Consider the following 23,837-nt stretch of genomic DNA (forward strand, 5'->3'; position numbering starts at 1 on the left):
CAAAGGGATGGCTGAGAGAGTACCAGCTCACTTTTTCAGCTCAGCGTTCCTTATCCCTCAAGTGAATGACCCTGCTCTCTTTGTTAGCCTCTAGTTCTTAGTGTCGCCACTGCTGCAAATGAGCACCACCTGTTTAGGGTCAGGCCATTCCGCCACCATCGACCGACTTCACAAAGTGTACACAAAACCCTCACGTGCGATAAAACTAACGGGGCAAGATACGGAACAAAGCAGAAGGCATGAAAGGTGGATAAGTAAAAGTTAACATTTACTGAGAGATACAGGACTGAGTATTATGAAGGAGGACATACATGGATGGACATGGCAGTGGAGCCCATGGGAAGGGCACAGGCCCATTTCCCAGCATGCCGAGGGAAAAGAAGGCCCGTTGCCGAACAAGTAACACAATGGAGATAACTGTGGCATATGTATTTTGTAACAAAGAGACCAGAATAACATACATTTCTATGGGATCACATCTAGTGATTATATAAATCCATATAGAGACTGCTGTATAAAAACAAAACTTTATAAAAATATAAAAAAGTGTAAAAATGTGCATTTTTTAAAAGCATGGCCTGGACAGCTGGGCTGTAAACATTATACTGAGGGTGTGCTTGTGGGGGCGCCTGCGCCACAGTGCCACAGGCAGGCCCAGCGATGAGGCAGGACTTGTGTCAAGTGTTTGCCGTTCTTGGTTTCTTTCTGGGGAGAGCACAGAGGGCAGAGGCAGGGTCCCAAAGGAGCAGAGGCTTGCGCAGCTCAGCCTACTGCCAGCTTCCTCCTACCCTAGTTCTTACTAGTGTTCAAACCTTGTGTCCATGCTGATTGCCAACCAGGAGCTGTGGGGAGAGGGATAGCGGGGAAGCCACAGCGCTACCTCCCAGCATCCCTACCCGCAACACATTCCAGATCTGAGATGCTCTGCAATGGGTGGGGCGCTGGAAAATCCTCCTCCTCTGCAGCAGCAGCTGCCACGCCCCCTTGTGTTGAGCCTTACAACTGCAGCCACAGCTCCCCCTCTGAGCGTTTCTGCTGTGGTCGCTCTCCTCCATCCCCTCTATTTGGTTGGAGTGTGCAATCACTGTGTTCTGGTTGCACCCATCTCTGGTGCGCAGTCCTTCGTACAGTACATGGAAGAGAGGCGCTCCAAGGTCCCCGGTTTTTGTCTTTTTTTGCCGCCTACGTTCTTCTGGCCCACCAGGCCCCTCTCACTTCTTCTCCAGCTGGTCGAGCAGCGGGTTGGCCTCGTTCTCTGGGGTTTTGACACTGTCTGTCCGCACAATGCAGGTGGGGCGGTGGCGGTTCAGCATCAGGATCAGCTGCTGCCTCTCTTGTTTCAGCTCCTCGATCTGGGCCTTCAGCTCTGCATTCATGAGCTCCAGGCGTTCAGATTCCTAAGCAGGAACCAGAGAAACAAGGGGGGGGGGGAATATTTTTTTTAAGTTGCTTGACCAATGTGTTCAGAAGCCCCAGCATCACCTGACACACACAGAACTGGCACATGCAGGGGTCCTTTCCAGCTTCTTTCTGCAGCAACGGGGAGCTGGTGGCCCTGCCAACATTGTCGGACTTCAGTTCCCATCAGCACCCGCCTGCATGACCAATGATCACGGGTGAAGGGAGTTGTAGTCCAACAATGACTGCAGGACTGGACTTGTAAAAGGGTATTGGGAAATGATCCATAATGAATTGGGGGGAAATGTTTAAAAGTACTCCACCCCCCCCCCCAAAAAAAACCCCAGAGTCCTTTCTGTTGGGGATAATTCAGACTGAAATTCCCAAGTGTTAAAAAAGGCTATTTATGTATGCTACAACTGCGGCCCGTGTTTTATTAGCCCCAAAATGGAAAACGAGCGAGGTCCCAATCAAAGAAGAATGGCAACTTAATCTGGCAGAATATGCACAACTTGCAGACCTAACATAGAATAAGAGAACGAGAACAACAACAACATACATTTAAAGAAGATTGGAAAACGTTCATCGAGTATATGGGAAATAATTGTGTACAGTGAAAAACGCTGGCAGCACTAAGATAAATTCAACAGTGTAAATAAGTTTTGATGGATGCAATAATGGAATACTGATTGGTATAGTTCTTGTAAAATGTGCAGGGATTTATGATATGTAAAATGAACCATGGAAAGAGAAGAAGGGAAGCCATTGATATCTTAAGGATTTAAAATGAGTATTTTAAATTGTAGAACAGAAAATTTAATAAAAATTTATATATATAAACAACGACTGCAGGGCCACAGGTTCTCCACCTCTGCCTTAATGGATTCATACCCTAATTGTTCATTGTTCACACCTCACGCAGAGGAGTAAAAACAAGAGCTTCCAATGAAATGGGATTTCCTCAAGATAATTTTACCCATCTTAAAAGCATGCTCTGGGCAAGAAAATGAAGCTGTGGAGAGACAGAAGTCCTCGTGATGGCAGTGAGAAAGAGAGGGGGGAGAGGACGAAGGTACTCACCCGCTGCAGAAACTCTGTCCTCTCCTTCTTCTTGTTCCGACACCGAGCAGCTGCTACCTTGTTCTTCTCTCGGCGCCTTTTCCTCCTTTCTTCTTCTTCATCTAGCTAAAGGGAAAGGCACAGGCACACCATTACAACCAGGCAAAAAAAGCAGAAAAGGCAATGCAGCAGCCTCCTTGAAAGAAGCTCAGGACAAAACCTCGGTACACGCCTCTTGCATGTAGCTCTTTGGGTCAAGGCCCAGTCCAGGCCTGCAGAACCCTAGCTATAAAGCCACAGGGTTGTTCTCCCGCAGGGTCCTCTTTTGATACCAGGTCACCGTAGTCTTCCCAGGATTATCTGTTAGGAAAACATTCTTCAAGAAACAGATAAAAGTTCCTGGAAGCTTTAAAGAGGGTTCCAGAGTTTTCTTTAGTGTGTGGGAGTAGCACTCTTGGCTTGACCGGTGTCAGCTGGAGGTGCAAATAAAGGGAGGAAGTTGCAAGCTGCAATTCCAGGACAAGGAAAGCACACACACACACACACACCCTGAGTTTACTGAGCTGGAGAGATATAGAAGGCATGTTTGTATATATTTGTCATACAAATGCTTGTGTAGCCAGTCAAGAAATAAAGACGCTCTTGATTGAGGACTTTGACTATGGCGACTGTTCTTGCCGTCTGCCTTCGGGGGAATTCTCTGCTATAAACAGTAAGACGAGGTCTTCTCAAGGTGCCACCACACAGAAAGCACAGGCAAAGTGTGTGGGTGGTAACCTCCATTACTATTTGCCCTCCCTTCCCAGCTCTGTCAGTGCTTACTACTGCTGGCATCAACCTGCTTTCGCCCCTCTGCTGCCCAACGCAGTCAGAATCCTTTATCCTTTATCCCTTTCTGTATTACTGCATTTTTCTGCCAATTACCACCCTGACTTGTGGTGCAATCCCATTCATGTCCATGCAAAATCAGATCCCATGGAGTTCCCAGGTGCATGTGCATAGAATCGCAGCCTTGAGGCGCTTTGCCAAGATTGCAGCTTATAGCTGAGTCTGAGGTTTAATCTAGGAGGTGCACTGGCAGGAGACAGCATAACATGTCCCACTAGTACAGTGGGATTTGTCCCCCTCTTCCCTGAGTGTGCCCCCCCAAAATTGGCTTTGGGGTGTCTCAAGAACCCCCAGGACAGCACATGGGGGAGGAGGGGGGCAAATCCCATTTCATCGTTCTGTTGGGCAAGCTGACAGAATAAACAGAACAATGTTGAATTCCTCTCTCCAAAAGTGCTTTCACACAGAGGCATGCACATAACACTGACCTACTGACCACAAAATATTTTTTTAGATGTTGCATAATTTTGAATATTAGGGAAGGGATGGAGAACCTGTGGGCCTCCAGTTCCCATCTGCTTCAGCTACCATGACCCATGATCAGGGATGGAGGACCACAGATTCCCCATCCCTGGGTGAGAATGCCCATATATTTGCAATTCATTTTCATTTCAGTTCCAACATTGGTACTTGTTATGCCTACCAGTGTGGTTGCTCAAGAGCGAACAGGCAAGATCCCCACTGGTCTTTTCAAAGGCTTTATTATTGGTGCAAAAACATTTACAGTGCAGAACGTCTCAATTCCATGTCTTGCTCAGTCACTCACAGAATCTGAGAGTGAGTGGTCCTTAAACTTTCCCCAGCAGAGTAGTCTCTTGACCCCCATCCGACGCATCCCCTCTCTGTGCGTAAACCTACTGCACAGAGAGGGCGTGGCTAAAGGGGGACCTGCCTCCCCCCCCCCCACTTTGCTCATGCACAGTGTCTTGGCTCTCTCTCGCATCCTCCGAGCCCTGCATCCCTTCCCCACTAGAGGCGGGGCTTCCCTCCTTTGCGGAGGAAGTGCTGCTTCTCACAATCTTTGGAGGCTCCCTGTAACCCAGCTGCCCTTCCACCTCTTGCCTCTGAGCTGATGGCAGTTCCCTGACAGTACTTATAGCACTTACTAATTCGTAAAGAAGTCTTAACCTCCGCTCCTGAACAAAACATCTATTTGGTATCCAAACTCTTGAGGAAAGAGCAAATTAATCTACCTTTTTTCTCTGCTAATCAAAATAATCATAAATTACACTAACTGTACAATAAATAATATTCATATTGTTTATTTTAAACTGTTTGCATCTCCAGCAGGCTAGTCCGAGCTTCCTGAATGGCATCAGTGAAGAGTGGCATCATCTGGGCTTCTTGTAGGCTTAGGGATGCTCTCTCCAGACTAGAGCATGAAGCCTTTAGGAACAACAGAAAGTATCCAAGGCTATCAAAAGATTAAGTGATTAAATTTAATTGGCTTAGAAGATAGATTAGATACAAACTACACCATTACCCAAATCCTCAGTGCATGTGCCATTTTGAGGATAACAGAAGAAATGAAAGATCTCTTGAGGGTGAGAAAACTTATAGCTGCATAAATAAAAGCCATCACTAATTACTTGAAAGAAATACCAACCCTCATCTTTTTATAATAACTTACAGGTGTTAGGGGGGAGATTGGGGGTGGGGCTGAAACTAAAAAGACTACTAGCTTGACTAATTAATGGTTAAGCTTGACTAATAATGCACGCCTATGCGCACTTACTTGTGAGTAAGTTCCACTGTATGCCGTAGGAATTACATATATGGGATTATCTACAGGGCCATTTTATTACAGCGGTACCTTGGGTTAAGAACTTACCGTATTTTTTGCTCTATAAGACTCACTTTTTCCCTCCTAATAAGTAAGGGGAAATGTGTGCGCATCTTATGGAGTGAATGCAGGCTGCGCAGCTATCCCAGAAGCCAGAACAGCAAGAGGGATTGCTGCTTTCACTGTGCAGCGATCCCTCTTGCTGTTCTGGCTTCTGAGATTCAGAATATTTTTTTTCTTGTTTTCCTCCTCCAAAAACTAGGTGCGTCTTGTGGTCTGGTGCGTCTTATAGAGCGAAAAATACGGTAATTTGTTCCGGAGGTCTGTTCTTAACCTGAAACTGTTCTTAACCTGAGACACCACTTTAGCTAATGGGGCCTCCAGCTGCTGCTGCGCCACTGCTGCATGATTTCTGTTCTCATCCTGAAGCAAAGTTCTTAACCCGAGGTACTATTTCTGGGTTAGCGGAGTCTGTAACCTGAAGCGTCTGTAACTTGAAGTGTCTGTAACCCGAAGTACCACTATATACACATCCTACTCTTCCTCCAAGAAGCTTATGGCAACATGCATGGTCCTCCCTCTCCCCTCTTTTGTCCTCAAAAGAACCCTGTGGGGTAGGGTTAGGCTGAGATATACATGACTGGCTGAAGCTCACCAAGTGAACTTAATAGCTGAGAGGAATAGATAGGCCTGAAGCACATCTAAAGAACGTGGGTCTCAGTTGCTCAAGTCCAACCCACTAATCACTCTGCCATGCTGGCTCCCTCTAGAGCTATTCCGGTACTACTAGCTTGCGTTCTGAGGAGTTACTAGAGGTGGTGAAATTTGAATTGGGACTTCCAGGCTCACAGCTCATACTCTTGGCTGTGACATTAGCTCTTTAGTGATTAAGCATTTGTTGACCAATCTGACAATTAATTGCAGAAAGCTGGTAGGATGGAACAATATTTCCTTAAAGCAGTTTTGCAATTTCTTGAGAAAGAGGCTGGCTAGGTTTGGATGCAACACTGAACCATAAATCACGGTTAAGCAAATTAGGCTCTGCATGCAGCTCAAGCTCTTCTGCTTACTCTTCCCTTTCTCCAGAAGAGAAAGAAACCATGCCTGGCTCCACATTATCTTCAAGCTAACCACAATCTGAAGCCAAGGTTTGTTCTTGGCTCCATGGTGGTGCTTTGCTGGAAGAAACAAAGGACAAGGGCCAATTAAGATACGGCACCAAGCCAGCCAATCCAGGGCTTGTTTCCCTGCTTGATCGATGGTTTGTTTCCCCACTCGACTTAGGGAGAAGTGAAGTGTGAACTGAATGCACAAGCCTGCAGCTCGGGCACACACTAATTTGCTTAACCACAACTTCTGGCTTCTGAACGCAGCCAATGTATGGACCCAAACACACTGAACATGAAATGCAAGATTGTATTAAATAGGTTCACAAGTACCTTCCGTAGTCTCAACATGGGCCTCCTTTTTGGTCAGTCTGCTTCTCAGGGTGTCCAGTCTGACTCCTAGCTGACCAGAACAGCTCGACAACAGAGAAGGTTGCCAAATTTATCGAGAGAGCAATGAGACTGAGAGCTGCTATCTGAATGACATCAGTGTCGTCACCCAGATTCCTCGCCTAGGATCTTATTATTATTATCATCATTATGTTTTACTACTATTATTTTATTACCTCTGCCAAGTTTTAAGTATTAAGATTATTAATTTATCTGCATCTGGTTATTATTATCTTTCTCCCTGTCCTGACCATCCCTCCGAGGTTATATTTAATATTTATAATCTTGCAATTTGGCTGGTCTATTTACTTAACCGACCTGGAACTATCTACCAGAGAAAAGGCTGCCGCCCATGGGACAGAGGGTCATTGATGAATGATAATCCAGTTTCTACCTAAGGTTTTAATAGGTCATAAGATTTTATGGTATCTATATTTGTAATGTATTTTTGTTGGTGTTTGTCCTTCGATGCTATGGCCTGTCGGCTACGCAAATAAAGTCTATTGTCTTCATTGTCTACCTTTGGGACAAGCCCCCGCCCCCCACGTTCCCTTTTCATAGAAAATTAAGGCCACGTTCATACCACACATTTAAAGCACTATGACACCACTGTAAACAGTCATGGCTTCCCTCAAAGAATTCTGGGGGCTGTAGTTTGCTAAGGGTAGTGAGAGCTGTTAGGAGACCCCTATTCTCCTCCCAGAGCTACAATTCGCAGAGCTCTCTGGGAAGGGGGATTGATTGTTAAACCAACAAGTTCATTAATCAGCTGGTTGTTAGCAGGGAGTGGTAGTCTGATGAATGTAAGGTGGCCTTTCTAATGTTTATCCAGGATGGGGATAAGACGGAAATTGTAGCCAGGTTTCTGCAGCACGCAATGAGGATCCGTGAATGTTATACAAGAGTATTTTAAATGTTAGATGCCGATTTTGCCAAGTGATTTTATTGCACCGAACCTTTAGGAATTTTGTCTATATGCCAATAAAGGTTTGAGATTGAGACGAGTACAATTAAAAAAGTAAACATCATAAAATTCATAGCTTCTTATATAAAAAGAACAGTCAGTATAAAAACAGCAGTCAGTAGTGCCCCAGTTTCCAATGGCCGATACCTGAACAACAACAAAAAGGGAAAAAAGAAAGGTTCAACAAAACTAGAGGCGTGCAGCACACACCCATGCCCAAAATCAGCAGCTATGTTTGCTTTCAAAGTTGTACTAGGGGCTAGAGTTACAGTTCATGGTAGCTGACTTGTTCGATTCTCATTTTGGTAGGGTGTGTGTGTGTGTGTGTGTGTGTGTGTGTGTGTGTGTGTGGAAAGGCCTGTGAACACCATTCCTTATGGACAGCACAAATGAATTAGCATACAGAAACAGCTGGCACCTGACAGGCCCTTTTTGAAACTCACCTCACTTTTCACTGGCTGGGGCCTCTTGCCCAGTTTAACCTCCAAGAAATGTAGTGGCGAAATCATGGCCCCGATGTTGCGAATGTCAGCATACTTCAGCTCTTCTGCTGTCAAGGTGGTACCAGGCAGCCCTGTCAAGGGGCCAAGGCCAGGCAGAGCGCCAGCTGTGAGGGATGGATCTGGAATCTGCCCGGGCATCATAGCAGGCTATGCAATCCCACAGCCTGGAGAAGAGAAAGAGAAAACCACACATCACTATTGGAATCTGAGCAATGATAATCCAAAAAGGCAAAACAAATCATTCTGAAATCTTAAGGAAAGAGAGTGTAGATGAGGAACAGCATGATTTGTCTGTCTCTGCTTAAATATCTCGTCTCAGGAAATCCAAACTATACCACATTGGAATCCTTGCGCACAATGTGGCAGAGACATCTTCCTAGAATGTCACCCAGAGACTTTGGAGGAAAATCAAGGATAGAGAACCTTTGGCATTCCAAGTGTTGATGAACTACAACTCCCATCATCCCTAGCCATTGGCCATGTTTGTTGGAGCTGATGGGAGTTGTAGCTCAGCAACATTTTGGAGGACCAAAGATTCGCCACCCATGATCTAGAGAGGAACATGAAGAATTCCTACCTGCTTCACAGGGAAATAGCTACAAAAAGAAAACATTCTATCAAGGAGCCAGGTTGACTCAGATAATCTAACATGCAAAGTCATGATAATTAGATATTTGCATATGTTTACGTAAGGCGGGAAGCCTTTATCACTGCTAAGTAAAGGGTGAAGAAGGTCAGTGGACAGAAAAAGAGGTAATTATTGACTCCTATGCCAAAGGGCAATAAAAGAAGCTTTATGGAGTTAACGCTTTAACAGACAGGAGGCAATGATTATCTAATGCAGGACTCAGCAATAATTATGAGCTTAAGCAGGAAGGCAGAATGGCAAGAAAGAAGTTAGTCAGTTAGTTACACAGATTGCTTAAGACTAGGAAGTAATGCGTCTCTCTAAATAAAACCTGTAAGACAAATGATCAACCTGAATGCAAATGGTAAATATAAGGGTGTCACCACAGAAACAAACAAACATCCTTCCCATATCCTATTTGGTTATGTTGCTGAGAGCAGCCCGCCACAGGAAGATTAGTGATAATTTCTCACAAAATCCCACCTTAGATAACTTCGGCTAAAAACCTACAATGAAAACAGGAAGTAAACTAAAAATTAACTTCATGGCCAGGAATAGTGATTCTACGTGGAGACTGAAAAAAGCCACAAAGACTTCACCTGCGATCACAATCTCCATATGAGAAAATGAAAGGGAACAACTAACTAACTTTCCACATGGAGTGAAAGTTAAAAAACACAGAGTGATGTGTTTTCGTTTTTAGAAAGAAGAAATTTAGTCTGAAATTAAGATAGAGGCCTGCTGACTGGCCGAAAGCATCACAGGATCTACTTGATAAAAATTAATTGTCACTAATACTATTTGATGTGACTGAGAATACATGCAACACTTTCTAAAGAACATAGAAGAGGTAAGACAAGTCAAATTTTAAGGGTTACCACTGGGCACTACATATAAATAGCATTTCATAGAACCTCAGAACACCGGGCAGAATCCAGCAAAAACTTAAGCACAAAGCACACTGATATGCCATTAGTTTCAATACAGCTCAGGTCAACATACCTCCAGAGTTAAGTACACAAACAACATAATCCTGTTTACTGGAAATAATGAGCAACTTAAAAGATTTGGGGCACAGGCCCATAAAGTACAAAATTGCATATGCCCATTTAGAAATGATTACTGGAATTGAAACTTTCACAGAAGGGAAACCAAATCTGTCCATCCAATTAACCTCAAATCAAGTATTTTTTATCAATGAATTTTCAACCCTCCACCCCAAATCAGTAGCTCCTTTTCAATTACAATTTACAATGATTACGAACAGGTTTGAGAAAAATACAGGGTGGATGATAGAAGTAATCAAAGCCTCTTCACAAACACGCTAGTCTAAAGATGGCTTTTATGCCAAAATGGAGATTCAAAAAGTTTCACAGGACACTAATCAAAGTTAAATAAGCCAAGGTCCAATCAGGGGGTTGGGGTCCAACCCTAATTAATCACTTACACAGATCCAACTCCAAAATTCAATCAATTCCCCTTCAGTTAATTACCCCCATTCAATCTTCATTAACCCTATTAATTAAATTCAAAATAAAACAAAGCAATTGCACAATTCTGTTTGAGCGGGGGATTTCTTACTCTGAGATAAGGCTCAAGATGGTAGCCACCAGGTGGTGGTGGTCTTTGTCATTTTTTTTTTAATAAATAATTAACTGAAGTGTCAGTAAACTGACTATTTCCAGCATCACATAAGTTGTAAATTTTTGAGACTCACTCTCTTTCTATGCTTGTAAGGTGTTTTAAACATAGTTTTTAACATTGCATTTTCATTGTTGTAAAGTGCCCTGCTACTTTAGGATGGAGGGTGTGCAAATAAATAATAATAAGTTGATTGATTCATAGATAATTTAAAATCAATACTTTATTGACTAAAAAGCTGTTATCAGTCACTAGATCTAATGCAGCTGTCTCAGCGCAATTCTCTGCATTCACGTTCCAGGCTGTTCAAATACAGCTTGCTCCCAAGTACATGCAGGGGTGGCCTGGCCCGTTTTGCTACCAAAGCCTCACTTTCCAGGGTCGTGCAACAGCGGCAGGCTTCCTATGAGATCCCATGAGATCTTGCGGAGATCTTGCAGGATCTCACCAGGAGCTGCTGCCACCGTTTGGCCTCGTTTCTCCAGCAGCCACAGCAAGGGCACCCATGGGTGCGCTGTTCTGTGGGATTCTGCCATCTGAGGAGGCTGCCTCTGCACGCCTCATGGGTGAGCTGGCCCTGAGTTTAGGATTATAGCCTCAGCTTCTTTTTATCAACTGTGTTCATGCTAAATACACTTTTGCGCTCTAGAAATCAGGCAATTTGGAATAATCTTCCAAATTGGTAATTTGGAATAATCTTCATATTCCCCAGAACACAAAGCCTAGCAATTTTTGAAGGGTTTTTTGGGGGGAGAGGGGTCCCCCACTTCCCCACATTTGTGCTCTTGTAGCCTTTTAAAAAGAAATAAAAAACTTTTTTAACTTGGGGAAACCTGCTACCACTTTTCTAGCAATCAAACTTGTCTTTATCCAGAATCGTGCAGGTGATCTCCTCCCTCCCGTGTGCTACTACAGTGGTACCTCAGGTTACATACGCTTCAGGTTACAGACTCCGCTAACCCAGAAATAGTGCTTCAGGTTAAGAACTTTGCTTCAGGATAAGAACAGAAATCGTGCTCCGGCGGCACGGCGGCAGCAGGAGGCCCCATTAGCTAAAGTAGTGCTTCATGTTAAGAACAGTTTCAGGTTAAGAACAGACCTCCAGAATGAATTAAATACTTAACCTGAGGTACCACTGTACATGCACAGTTTACAAACCCTGTCATTTCTCTCTCAACTCTATATACGAGATGTGTGCTTCTTGTATGGGATAACAGTGGCCAGAATCTTAGTAGCAAGAAATTGGAAAAATACAGCAATACCTAACACGGCGGATTGGTAAATCCTAATGGTAGAATACCTGCAGCTAGCAAAGACGAGAGGAAGGATTAGAGGCCAAACAAAACAAATAGTCTATAAGGATTGGAGAATTTTTAAAGAATACTTTAAAAATTACGGTATAAAAGGAAACTTCTTGGCAGAATTAGACTGAACCTTGCATTGTATAAATATAAGTTTGTAGGGAAGTTAACAGAAACTATATAAGAAATACGTAACTGCGGTATAAGATAATCAACAGATAAAGTACAGCGAGACTAATTGGAAGTCATTTTTAATTTCTTGTTTTACAATCGTTCACATCATTGGGAGTACAAAGGATGTTAGTTATAAGAATTGTGTTGTTTCACATATTGCTACTGTCTGATTGTCAATTTATAGTTTGCTTATTTGATTGTATGTTTGTTTGTTTGTTTGTCTGTTTGCTTTCCTAGCATAAATGTATCTATTTTAAAACAATAAAGATATATACATTCAACAACAAAAAAAGAGATGTGTGCTTCTGTGGCAGCTAAGCGCACATATAGGGCACAGACTGGATTAAGGTGTTATGGGCTGGATACAGTTAGTGGGGTCCTGCAAGCAAAAGCCCACACAAGGATTTGGCAACAGGGCTTTCCCCCAAATTCTCTTCCTCCTGCCCCCTGCCAAATTGGCAGGGCAAAGTAGGTGGGCTGGAAAACGCTGCTTTTCCCAGGGAAGGCACCGAGCCGAAAATTGGATTCGGAGCTTTAAAGTCACCAATAGTCAGCATGGATTTCTGAAAAATAAGTCATGTCAGACTAACCTGATCTCATTTTTTGACAGAATTACAAGCCTGGTAGATGAAGGGAACGCAGTGGATGTAGCCTACCTTGATTTCAGCAAGGCATTTGACAAGGTGCCCCATGATATTCTTGTAAAGAAGCTGGTAAAATGCGGTCTTGACTATGCTACCACTCAGTGGATTTGTAACTGGCTGACTGACCGAACCCAAAGGGTGCTCATCAATGGTTCCTCTTCATCCTGGAGAAGAGTGACTAGTAGGGTGCCATAGGGTTCTGTATTGGGCCCGGTCTTATTCAACATCTTTATCAACGACTTGGATGATGGACTCAAGGGCATCCTGATCAAATTTGCAGATGACACCAAACTGGGAGGGGTGGCTAACACCCCAGAGGACAGGATCACACTTCAAAACGACCTTGACAGATTAGAGAACTGGGCCAAAACAAACAAGATGAACTTTAACAGGGAGAAATGTAAAGTATTGCACTTGGGCAAAAAAAATGAGAGGCACAAATACAAGATGGGTGACACCTGGCTTGAGAGCAGTACATGTGAAAAGGATCTAGGAGTCTTGGTTGACCACAAACTTGACATGAGCCAACAGTGTGACGCGGCAGCTAAAAAAGCCAATGCAATTCTGGGCTGCATCAATAGGAGTATAGCATCTAGATCAAGGGAAGTAATAGTGCCACTGTATTCTGCTCTGGTCAGACCTCACCTGGAGTACTGTGTCCAGTTCTGGGCACCACAGTTCAAGAAGGACACTGACAAACTGGAACGTGTCCAGAGGAGGGCAACCAAAATGGTCAAAGACCTGGAAACGATGCCTTATGAGGAACGGCTAAGGGAGCTGGGCATGTTTAGCCTGGAGAAGAGGAGGTTAAGGGGTGATATGATAGCCATGTTCAAATATATAAAAGGATGTCACATAGAGGAGGGAGAAAGGTTGTTTTCTGCTGCTCCAGAGAAGCGGACACGGAGCAATGGATCCAATCTACAAGAAAGAAGATTCCACCTAAACATTAGGAAGAACTTCCTGACAGTAAGAGCTGTTCGACAGTGGAATTTGCTGCCAAGGAGTGTGGTGGAGTCTCCGTCTTTGGAGGTCTTTAAGCAGAGGCTTGACAACCATATGTCAGGAGTGCTCTGATGGTGTTTCCTGCTTGGCAGGGGGTTGGACTCGATGGCCCTTGTGGTCTCTTCCAACTCTATGATTCTATGATTCTAAGTGCGGGCCTGTGCCTAAAAACAAAGGGAAGTCTGGATGGGCCCTCATTTGACTCGTTTTGCCCCAATCCTCCTTTCAGCCGAGTTCTACAAAAGCAACATGGAGGCCAAGGAGGCAAGGTGGATGGGGGTTGGCTGAGCTTGGTGGGGCAGTGCCCCACTTCCCCAATAGGCCCTTCTCCATTGAGGAGTCTTCCTTTATGCTCCCTCAGGACAGAACTGTGCTGTTTTATGTTTAGCATTCTGGGAAATGCCTGGGAAAATGAGATGGCACATTAGCGAAATCAGGAGGACATATGATTTGCAGTAAGCTAACCTTTCCACTAGAAAGTAAGGCGAGGTGAGAAAACGCTGTACTTGAATTCTGGGCCTGTTCAAAACTCCTTAGACACATTGTTAACATCTCACGTTCCTTACAGAGAAACTTGAACAAATTAGGGAGTGGGGGGGGGGGGATGAATATGACCAGGGTCTCAGCTACATTAGTCAAAAACAGTGTTTGAATGAGTTATAAACATGCAACACCAGATGGTGCTGGAGAGCAAAAAAAAATATATCTGTGGTTTTCCATAGCGTGTTTTTATCTTTTGTTATAACGATTTAATTTCTGACTTATTTACAGCGGGCTTTTCCCAGGTTTCAGGGCATTTTTGTAATCTGCCTAGAAACATCAAGCCCTTAATTAATTATGTGGTAAAACACGGAAGGGGGCTGGAATGCATGTGTGACTCTTTCCTGCCAGCTGAAATGCAGGGCCTGCTTCCTGTAGAGGGAAACTAAGAATCTTGATTTGCCTCAGATGTCTGTTCACTTTCGCTAGGTTGGCAAGAGCAACACACACACACATACAGAGAGAGAGAGAGAGAGAGAGAGAGAATCTCACAACCTGCCATATTGGCAATTTTAAATAACTTAAAAGAAATTAAGTTATTTCTGTGTATCTGAAGAAGTGTGCATGCACACGAAAGCTCATACCAAGAACTAACTTAGTTGGTCTTTAAGGTGCTACTGGAAGGAATTTTTTTTGTTTTGACTATGGCAGACCAACACGGCTACCTATCTGTAACTTAAAAGAAATTAAAATGTGTGGGGAAAAGAAAATCTGGCCATAAAGGTGGTCCAGAGTTAATTCATAGTACATTGCTTCTGCCATATGGTAGGCAGTTATTAAGATTAGCCCACTTACATCTTGGTTTGTATAGCATGAAGCCTGCTAAGGACAGTAGGAAAGTGCCATATATCAGGCCAGACTAGCTGTCCATCTTGCCTGCTTGTGACCGGCAACAGCTCTCTAGGATCACGTCACCTGCTAGTTAGGGCTCAATACATTTGGTCACCTGAGGCAAATCACAAAATGGCGCCCCTCTCCCTGCCAGGGAAGAAGCAGTAAGTGAAGAGCTACATCAGGAACAAGGAGGGAATAAAAATCACATCAGGGCCTGCTGTCCCTGTGGATTCTGCCGCCTGAGGTGGTTCCTTCACCATGCCTCATGGGTGGGTCAGCTCTGCTGCCAGCCGATCCTTTTAAAGGTGATGCCCAGGATTGGAGCTGGTTTCTCCTAACAGCAAGGCAAGTGCTCTACCACATATTCAGTGACAAAGCACCTTCTTTGCAAGCAAGAGGTCTCAAAAGTTCAATCCCCAGCATCTCCAGGTAGGATTGGGAAAGATTCCTGTCTGAAAACTTGGAGAACGACTGCCAGTCAGTGTTGACAATATGGAACTAGATGGACTCGGTATAAGGGCAGCTTTCTACGCAATCCTTATGGGATGGCAGCTGATTTAAAGCACACCTGAAGCCTGCCTGTGCTTTTCTTACCAAAACTGCCTTTTAAAACCTCTTCATGAGGCCCTGGATTCCAGAACGCATTCCTGCTGTGGAAATGCCATTTTAAAAAGTGGTTTTGAATGGAAATACAGAGGCGGGTTCACCTCATGCCTTCCTTTTAGTTGTGTCCCTCTCCACCTTTACAGCAATCTGGCAGCAGATTCCTTTCTGACACATGGACCTGTGGCTGTCATGTCTATTTTGGCCCCAAGAGGATCAACACACACACCTCTGATAGAAAAGCCCATTTTGGAGGCAACAAGTCTTTTAATAGAGTATTGCCCACAAACAGAATCATCTGGAGGCAGAAAAATACGAGTATCCCCTTTCCAGGTTAGAATTTATTCTGGAAGTGAATGGTAACTTTTCCAGTGTGCGAGGAGGAAATTTTAATTTAAATACTCTCATATATATATATTTTAATGGCCTCTATTATTGTTGAATTATTAATGGGGTTTTTTATGCCACCCTTTCTCATAATTGAGCTCAGGGCAGATGGAACCTCTGAACTTCCAAGTTGCCTAAATTTCAGAACAGATTTTGTTGCTCACCTTGCCAACTCAGGCCTAATTCATACTTACCTGGGCTTAGGAACCTGTCGCCCTCTAGATGGAAGTTGGGAGTTCAAAATCATCTGGATGGCCACAGGCTCCCCCATGCCTTCTGTAGAACATTTTCACACATTGGAGCAGCAAGCACATATTCCCCCTATTGGAGCACATGCATGATCTCCCTCACCCCTCTTCTCTATTGGAAGAGAGAATGGTTGCACAAATGTCTGAAGCCACCAGAACCAGCCCTCCACACTGGCCAGGTTTATGTGTACAATGGAGAGGAGAACATGCCTGCCTGCAAAGAGGTAAGTGAGTGTTCTTCAAATTGGGGTCCTCAGCTGTTGTTGGACTACAACTCCCATCATCCCTAGCTAGCTGGACCAGTGGTCAGGGATGATGGGAGTTGTAGTCCAACAACAGCTGCGGACCCAAGTTTGAGAAATATTGATAGACCTTAGTTTACTTTTCAGTGTTCATCAACCGCTTTCTACCTCATCTGCATCCAAAGAAGGAGGCCCTTGCCTACCAAGCTTCATGCCAAATAAATTTGGGGCTGGCTCAGAGGTTTTCTGTTCATTGCTAAGGCAGAGGGTGGATACTTATAGCAGATTAGGAGCTGGAGCCAATATTCACTCCAAGGTTTACAGGCCTCAGACCCAGCTGCAACATAAGGAAATGTGCTCATAGGTACAGAAAGCCACCAGGTTTCAGATCCTACCACTACTGCTGCCATGACATACAAGACCTTAATGCAGTCTTCTTGCCTACAGGAGTTCTCCAAGGCCGTTCCTTCTATCTAGAGCACAGCCAGCATTGTACGATGTCCTTATCAGACATCTTCCCAGGCTCCCCTAAACCCTCACAAGGTCTCACTGCCAACACCTGGAGCCTCCTAGTCTTCCTTGCTGTGGTTGCCTGTTCATCTGGCATCTCCAAGAATGAAAGCAGTGACAAGAGTGAGGCAACTGGAACAACAACATTCTCCTCTTTTCTACTTTCCCGGCCTCTGGAAGGGCCTAGTTGGAGAGCAGCGGTGATACTGGCAAGAAGGAAGCATCTGGGGACATTTCCCTAAGAGCCATCCAAACCCTGGAGCCAAAAGTAATGTAGAGGACGTTTCTTCAAGGCCTTTTAGTTAAATGGTTGGAAACAAGTTACTTCTAGGCTTACTTGACTGATGAAGTTGAACACATTAACAGAAGAACACAGCATTTTGGAGGTCCCAGGTCGCAAGGTGGTTAGATTGGTCTCAACTAGGGCCAGGGCCTTTTCAGTACTGGCCCCGACTTGGTGGAACACTCTGTCACAAGAGACTAGGGCCCTGCGGGACTTGATATCTTTCCGCAGGGCCTGCAAGACAGAGCTGTTCTGCCTGGCCTTTGGTTTGGACTCAGTCTGACCCTTATGTTGCCCTCCCCTTATGGTCTTGATCTTTCGGCTACTTTTAAAATGAGGCTGCATTTTAAATTGCATTTTAGCCTGTATTTTAAATTGGTTTCTTTCTTCTTCTTCTCCACCCCCCCCTTATGTTTTTACTGTGATTTTATTGGTGTTAGCCGCCCTGAGGGTGGCTCCTCTGGCCGGGGAGGGCGGGGTATAAATAAAATTTATTATTATTATTATTATTATTATTAGATCAGGCCAATGGCCCATCAAATCCAACATCCTGTTCTCACAGTGGCCAACCAGATGCCTGTGGGAAGCAAGACTTGAGTACAAGAGCCCTCTCCCCTCCTGTGGTTTCCAGCAACTGGTATTCAGAAGCATTATTGTCCAGCCCAGCCATCATAGCTAGTTGCCATCAATCACCTTCTTCTGTCTAATCCTCTTTTAAAGCCGTCTAAGTTGGTGGCCATGACTGGCTCCTGCAGAAGCGAGTTCCATAGTTTAACCACGTGCTGTGTAAAGAAGTACTTTCTCGCATCTGCCTTGAAACTTCCAACGTTCAGCATCATTATTTCAACACCAGCAAATATACGAGCTCAGCCTAGGATGCCAGCAAAGGAGGGAGGAGGACAAAATCCTAGGGGTGGGGGAGCACCAGGTTGTCTCTTCTGCAGGTAGTGCCATCTTACTTGAGCCAAGACCATTGTGATGCAGACCATACTGCAATGAGGAAGTTGCAAGCATTTGTGAAAGGGATGAGATATTCCCTGCGGGCAACAGCAGCATAAAATGTCAGAGGTTACAGGGCAAAAGGCAGCCAATTTGCATTTCATTTCTCCAGGAATTTCGTTAAACCCTCCAGTGCACGCCAAGTAATCCCCAGACAGCCAACTGTTGCCCCTCGCAAAAAAATAAAAGGGCGGATTTGGACTGCAAGCCCTATGTCCTGTCTCCCCCACCCACGCAAATGGGCATTTTAAACTGTCAGGAACTACACAAAGAATCTGACATCCTAACAACTGGTATCCCAGACGCCCCCACAGGCTCGCAGAGTCCCAGTGGAGATCTCTGGCAAAAGCCTGCAGATAATTTTCATGCAGGCTTCAAGAAACAAGTTGAAAAATTCCTAGCCTGACTCAGTGAAGCATTTGTCTCTGCTAAGCTCTCCAAGCCCCAACACACACACGCACACACACACACACTGAGAGAGTTTGGCAGTGGTTGTGTTCCAGGGCTGGTAATACAAGCCATGAAGCAAGCTGCCAAGACAAGCAACAGAATGAGCCAGGCCCCATTTCATTGGCCACCATACGTTGCATATGGCCCTGGAACCAGCCAAGAGAGTGTTCTCACCCACCTTGAGGGCATAGGAGACCCTGTGTTTTCAAATACACCTCCACAGGGCCTTCATTAAAAGGAAAATGGAAACATAATGTGGCTCTTGCTTGCTCTTTTCTCTCTCTCTCTCTCTCTCTCTCTCTCTCTCTCTCTCTTGGTATTTCTCCTTCCTCTCAATTTGATCTCCAACCTATTTCTCTACAACCAGAGGCAGAGAGTGGAGGAAAGAGAGAGCTGCTGTACAGAGTGGAGCAGAGGATTGTGGCTTGAATTCCCACTTTATGCCCGACTGCTAAAGCGAGCTGAAGACTGCCTCTGCTTGCTTAAGAGACTCCTTTCCTTTGCAGGTTTAAGAGAACTGGAAGGAGGAACATCCATTGACTAAGCACATTTGCAACACCTGGGTAGCAAAACTACAAGAGCTCAGACGGAGCGGAGATCAGTTCCTTTTGCATTATCACATTGCGCAGACCAATGAAGTGAAGAAGAAAGCAAGCTGTCTGCAGAAGAGAACCATCACTCCATGCTGCAAAACAGAATGAAAATCCCTTGGTCCCAGTCATCAACAAAAAAACATACTGCAGTACTTAAGAGAGCCTCCCTCCAACCTGGAGCCCTCCAGATGGAACGACTGCACTCCCATCCTCTGACTATTGGCCATACTGGTCTGAGACGGATGGGAGCTGGAAGTCCAAGTCACCCGGCTAAGCCAAAATTATGCACTTGTTGTTATTATTTGCCATTTGTGGATCTGGGCCATATATTCATCTCAATGCATTCATCTCCATAATCATCAGCAAGACTGCTCTATGTGCATAAAAACCTTGCTGACTCAGAATCTCCTTTAAAGCGTAAGAAACAATTTCCTGGGTCATATCAAAAGGCCCATCTAGTTCATTCAGTTTTTCTGTAGCAGCCAGTGAAACACTGACACAAAAAATTGGCTGTCCCAGGAAGATGTGCCTCATGCAAGTCTGCAAAACCATAACCTATATGCCCTCCTTAACATGCCAGAGAAGGCGTGGCTAAAGTAACAGACGTGCCCAAAGCTGTGAAACTTGCAAGCTTGAGAAATTGCTTTTGTAGCTCCTCTAGGCAGCGCCTAATCCTACTGCCTCAGATTAAGTAACAGCGGGGCATCCAAAGATGGCCCAGTCCCAGAGGCGAAACATCTACTCCCTCTATCCATTCAGCTTCACACAGATAGGCAAATAGAGGGGGATGGCAGGAGCCGATAATAGGAACACACAACAACAGCGACAACAGAACTGTACAGGAGAGGAGGCACTTCTACATTGTTCCTTATTATATGGTCAGTGTACACGACTTACCCTTCCCTATCGGCAGCCCCCTGGGCAAATTCAACATGCTCATTGTTTGAACTCTTTCCCATACTGTTGTGGGAACAGAAAAGCCTCCACCAAGCCCATCAAAACTGTCCGCACTCGTGTCTGTTTTCCCTGCCTGTTGTAGCCAGCCTACAGAGCCCACCTTTATCAAAGGCTCCTGGGGGAACTGCTGGGGGAGTGAGGGCCTTGTGGGCTTCTCTGGCATCTCAGTAAAGCGTGTGGCTGAGGACAGGGCACACAAAACAGAGCAAAAAATGGGAAGGAAGGAGAGAGGTGAGAGATGTGGGGATGCAGAGGGGTGGGGAAAGAGGAGGGGCAGCAAAAGATGACAGCAAATAAACTCTGGTTGTGCAGAATAAGAGAGGGTTCCCCACATTAAGGGTGCAAAAGAGACAGGGGAAACAAAAAGGGATTAACAACAAATATGTTAAAAAGAAAACATTAAAACTGCACCAAAAATATGTTTTTCTACAGTGTGGCTGTCTTCACTTAGTTAACATCAAGCAGCTCTTGAAGTAATCCAGGTTGCACCCACCAGCCACCTCTGACCTGGGGCACCTTATGCATGCACATGCACATGATCAAGCATGCACCCCCCCACACCCCATGCCCCCTTCTTGCAGCATACTCTAATCCAGGGATGAGGTGGTTTGATCCTCCCCAGACTGGGCTACAGCACCCTTCATTCCTGGGCACTGACCACACTGGCTGGGGCTGATAAGACTTGGAGTCAAACAACATCTGATTCCTAATCTCTGGGTTATGGGTTCGAGCCCCGTATTGGGCAAAGATTCCTGCATTGCAGAGGGTTGGACTAGATGACCCTCGTGGTCCCTTCCAACTCTACAATTCTATAACGGGTGGAGGGCCAGTTTCTCTAGCCATGCTCCAGTCCAGCCTTTCCCAACCTGGTACCCTCCATACATTTTGGACCACAACTCCCATCATCTGGAGGGCTCCGGATTGGGAAAGCCTGCTCCAATCTACCGACTGATTGTTTTAAGATCCTCCTGCATAGGCCTTGGTGCACAGGGACGCGGACTTATAAAAAATATTGGGGGGGCCCGGGAAAGCTCATGAATAATAAATAAGCTCATGAATATGCAAATAAAGTGGCGCCGCCTCCTCGTGAGCGAATAGGGGAGAGCGTGCTGCGCCTAGCCCCATGGAGTCGGCGCCTATGAGAGAGCCAGAGAGAGAGAGAGAGAGAGAGAGCCCGAGAGAGAGCGAGAGAGAGAGAGAGCGCAGCCAAGCCCCCTTCACCGCCTGCCCCCCCGCCAGCCCCCTCTCCCCTCCTCCCTAGGCGGCAGCTCCGCCATGACCACAAACGGCGGCGGCAGCAGCAGCAGCCGCGCGCGGCCCGGGCTCCCCTCGCCGGCCGCGGGAGCCAAGGCGCGCGATAATTTGCTTAAATTATGTCAGCGGCGCCCGGCAGAGCAGCCCTCTCGGCCACGGCAGCCCGGCTCTCCCAGCCCCCGGGGGCCGCCCTCCTCCCTCGCGCAACCGCAGCGTTCCCGCCCGGGGAGGCGGCGCCCCCAGGAGAGGCGGCAGCAGCAGCCGCGCGCGGCCCGGGCTCCCCTCGCCGGCCGCGGGAGCCAAGGCGCGCGATAATTTTTTTAATTATTGGGGGGGCCGAGCCCCCCCAATAAAATTTTTGAGGGGGCTCGGGCCCCCTCAGGCCCCATGGGGTCGGCGCCTATGTTGGTGCATCAAGTTTTATTAGTCTACCTTCAGGCCCTTTTCCAGCCCAAGATTCTGGGTCACAATGAGGTGCTAGGAGAGCATCCGAAGGAGAAGCCAGCAAGGGAGAAAACTTCCGACGGATCCTTGAGGTTCCTACACAAACATCCATGCTGTAATAACTCCGCATCAATTAATCCAGAGTAACTACAGCCCCGCGGTTCTGCCTTCAATCACGAAATCCATCAGATCATGTTACAATAATTCCCCAATTGCCCCACAGAATGCCCTGGAGCTGCAAGGAAGTCCCGCTCTTTAGTCACCCGGACTATCAGAAGGGCAGGACGGCCAAAGGCTGCGGTCAGGCTCGCGCAATCCGGTAACGAAAGGACCCCGGCCGATGCCTAAAGGGCTGCGAGCCCCGGGAGAAGCTTGCGCTCCACGCGCGCGCTGCGTTCCGGAGCAGAGGCAGGCCCAGCCGGATCAGCCCAAAGTCGGGTCCGAGGATGATCGCAGCCCTCGCGCGCGGCCAGCCCGGAGCACCGCCTCCGAGAGAGAGCTCCCGCGGTTCCGACCCCCCGCGCCCGCCCGCCCGCCCCATCTCCGTACCCACCGAACTGACGGCAAAGGTGCCCCCGGGACCCGGCTGCAGCGGGAGGCGGGTTGCGCGCTCAGCTCCCCTGCAGCCGCCCAGCTCCGGGAGCGGCTGTCGGCCTGTCTCTGCAGGCCCGTCGTGCCGAGCGCAGTCCGGTCCCGGGAGGTGTCTCCGCGGCCCCGGGGACGCCTGGGCGGCTGCAGCCCCCGCCGCCGTCACTGCCAGTCGACTCTCTCCCTCGCCGTCCCTCCCGCAGGCTCTGTCGGACGGCTGGGTGGGTTGCATCAGCCCCAGTTATATAGCGGCCCCTGGGCTGCGGGGAGGGGTCGGGAATGCGGAACCGGCCGGGCTGCCAGCTCCAGACGTCAAGGTGGGAGGAGAAGAGGGGACCGCAGAGGAGGAGAGCGCAGGCCGGGGGGGCGGGACCACTTGCACGGGCAACGCGCGGAGGATCGCTCGCCTGTTCCCGCCGCCTCCGACTTCCCTCCTTGCAGAAGACAAGAGGCCGGAATGGATCTCAGCCCCGGAACCCCTTTTCAGAGCCGGGGATCAGCGGCGCAGACGCAAGCCAAGGCATACATCATGGGAGTGGGCGACTCTGAGCATGTGCAGAATGCCTGCCTGCAACTTTTCGTTGCGTAACATAGCTGGGGAAAGGCGGCGAGAGGGCTTCCAGGTCAGAGGGCGTGACTTCCAGGCGGGCTTCAACCCCAGGATCTCCTTCCCTTTTTTTTTTTTTTTAAGAAAGAAAGCGCGGGGCTGGGGAAGGGGCGGCCGGGGAGCTTCACTAGTGGCTCATAGCGATGATGCAGCGCAAGTCTTGGTCTTCATGGTAGGGATGACAGCACGGAGGTGGTTCGCCATCCAACCAGAAAGCACAACACGCAAGTTTGAGCGCCAGTGTGATGCCAGGAGACACGCGCAGCCAAGGGATAGGAAAAAGATATATGTCCTACAGGGCATGTCCGAAGCAAGATGCTACACAGATCAGGGATAGGGAACCTGTCCTCGTCCTTCTATTGTTGGATGGCAACTGCCATCAGCCGCTGCCAGTACGGCCAATGGTCAGGGATGATGGGAATTGTAGTCCAATGTCTGAACAGCCAGAGGTTCCGGACCCTGTTATAGATTATCTAGAGGTTAGCCTCACGGTGTGCTTGATAGCAAAGAAATCAGGAATCTGCAGTCGTTGGTTTTTTTAAAAAAGTTTTTGTTGAGTTTTAAACAAATAACTAACAAGTATGTGAACAACCATGTAGAGTTGAATATAGGAATCTGCAGTTCTGGTTCCATGTCCTGGCTAGTGGTAGGTCCCTGCACCTTTCAACACACTTTTAATATTGAACAGTCTACATGCATTAGGGGACTTGCAATGCGTTTAAATTTATGGTGACTTATCTCAAGAGCAAGCCTGCTGAATCAAGGCAAAGGCCGATCTTAGCCAGTCTCCTGTTCTCACAGTGGCTAACCAAAT

At 46.7% G+C, this 23,837-nt stretch overlaps 1 protein-coding gene across 1 annotated transcript; it reads right to left on the reverse strand.

The window, feature by feature from the left end:
* Positions 1-251: 251 nt before the first annotated feature.
* Positions 252-22,521, reverse strand: JDP2 (Jun dimerization protein 2). Its single transcript, XM_028719349.2, has 4 exons — positions 22,382-22,521; positions 8,032-8,255; positions 2,479-2,583; positions 252-1,397 (listed from the first exon to the last, which is right to left on the reverse strand). The coding sequence occupies exons 2-4, from the start codon at positions 8,230-8,232 to the stop codon at positions 1,212-1,214; spliced, it is 492 nt and encodes a 163-aa protein (XP_028575182.1). The 5' UTR covers positions 8,233-8,255; positions 22,382-22,521; the 3' UTR covers positions 252-1,211.
* Positions 22,522-23,837: the final 1,316 nt, after the last annotated feature.

This window comes from Podarcis muralis, chromosome 1, assembly GCF_964188315.1.
Source record: "Podarcis muralis chromosome 1, rPodMur119.hap1.1, whole genome shotgun sequence".
NCBI lineage: Eukaryota > Metazoa > Chordata > Lepidosauria > Squamata > Lacertidae > Podarcis > Podarcis muralis.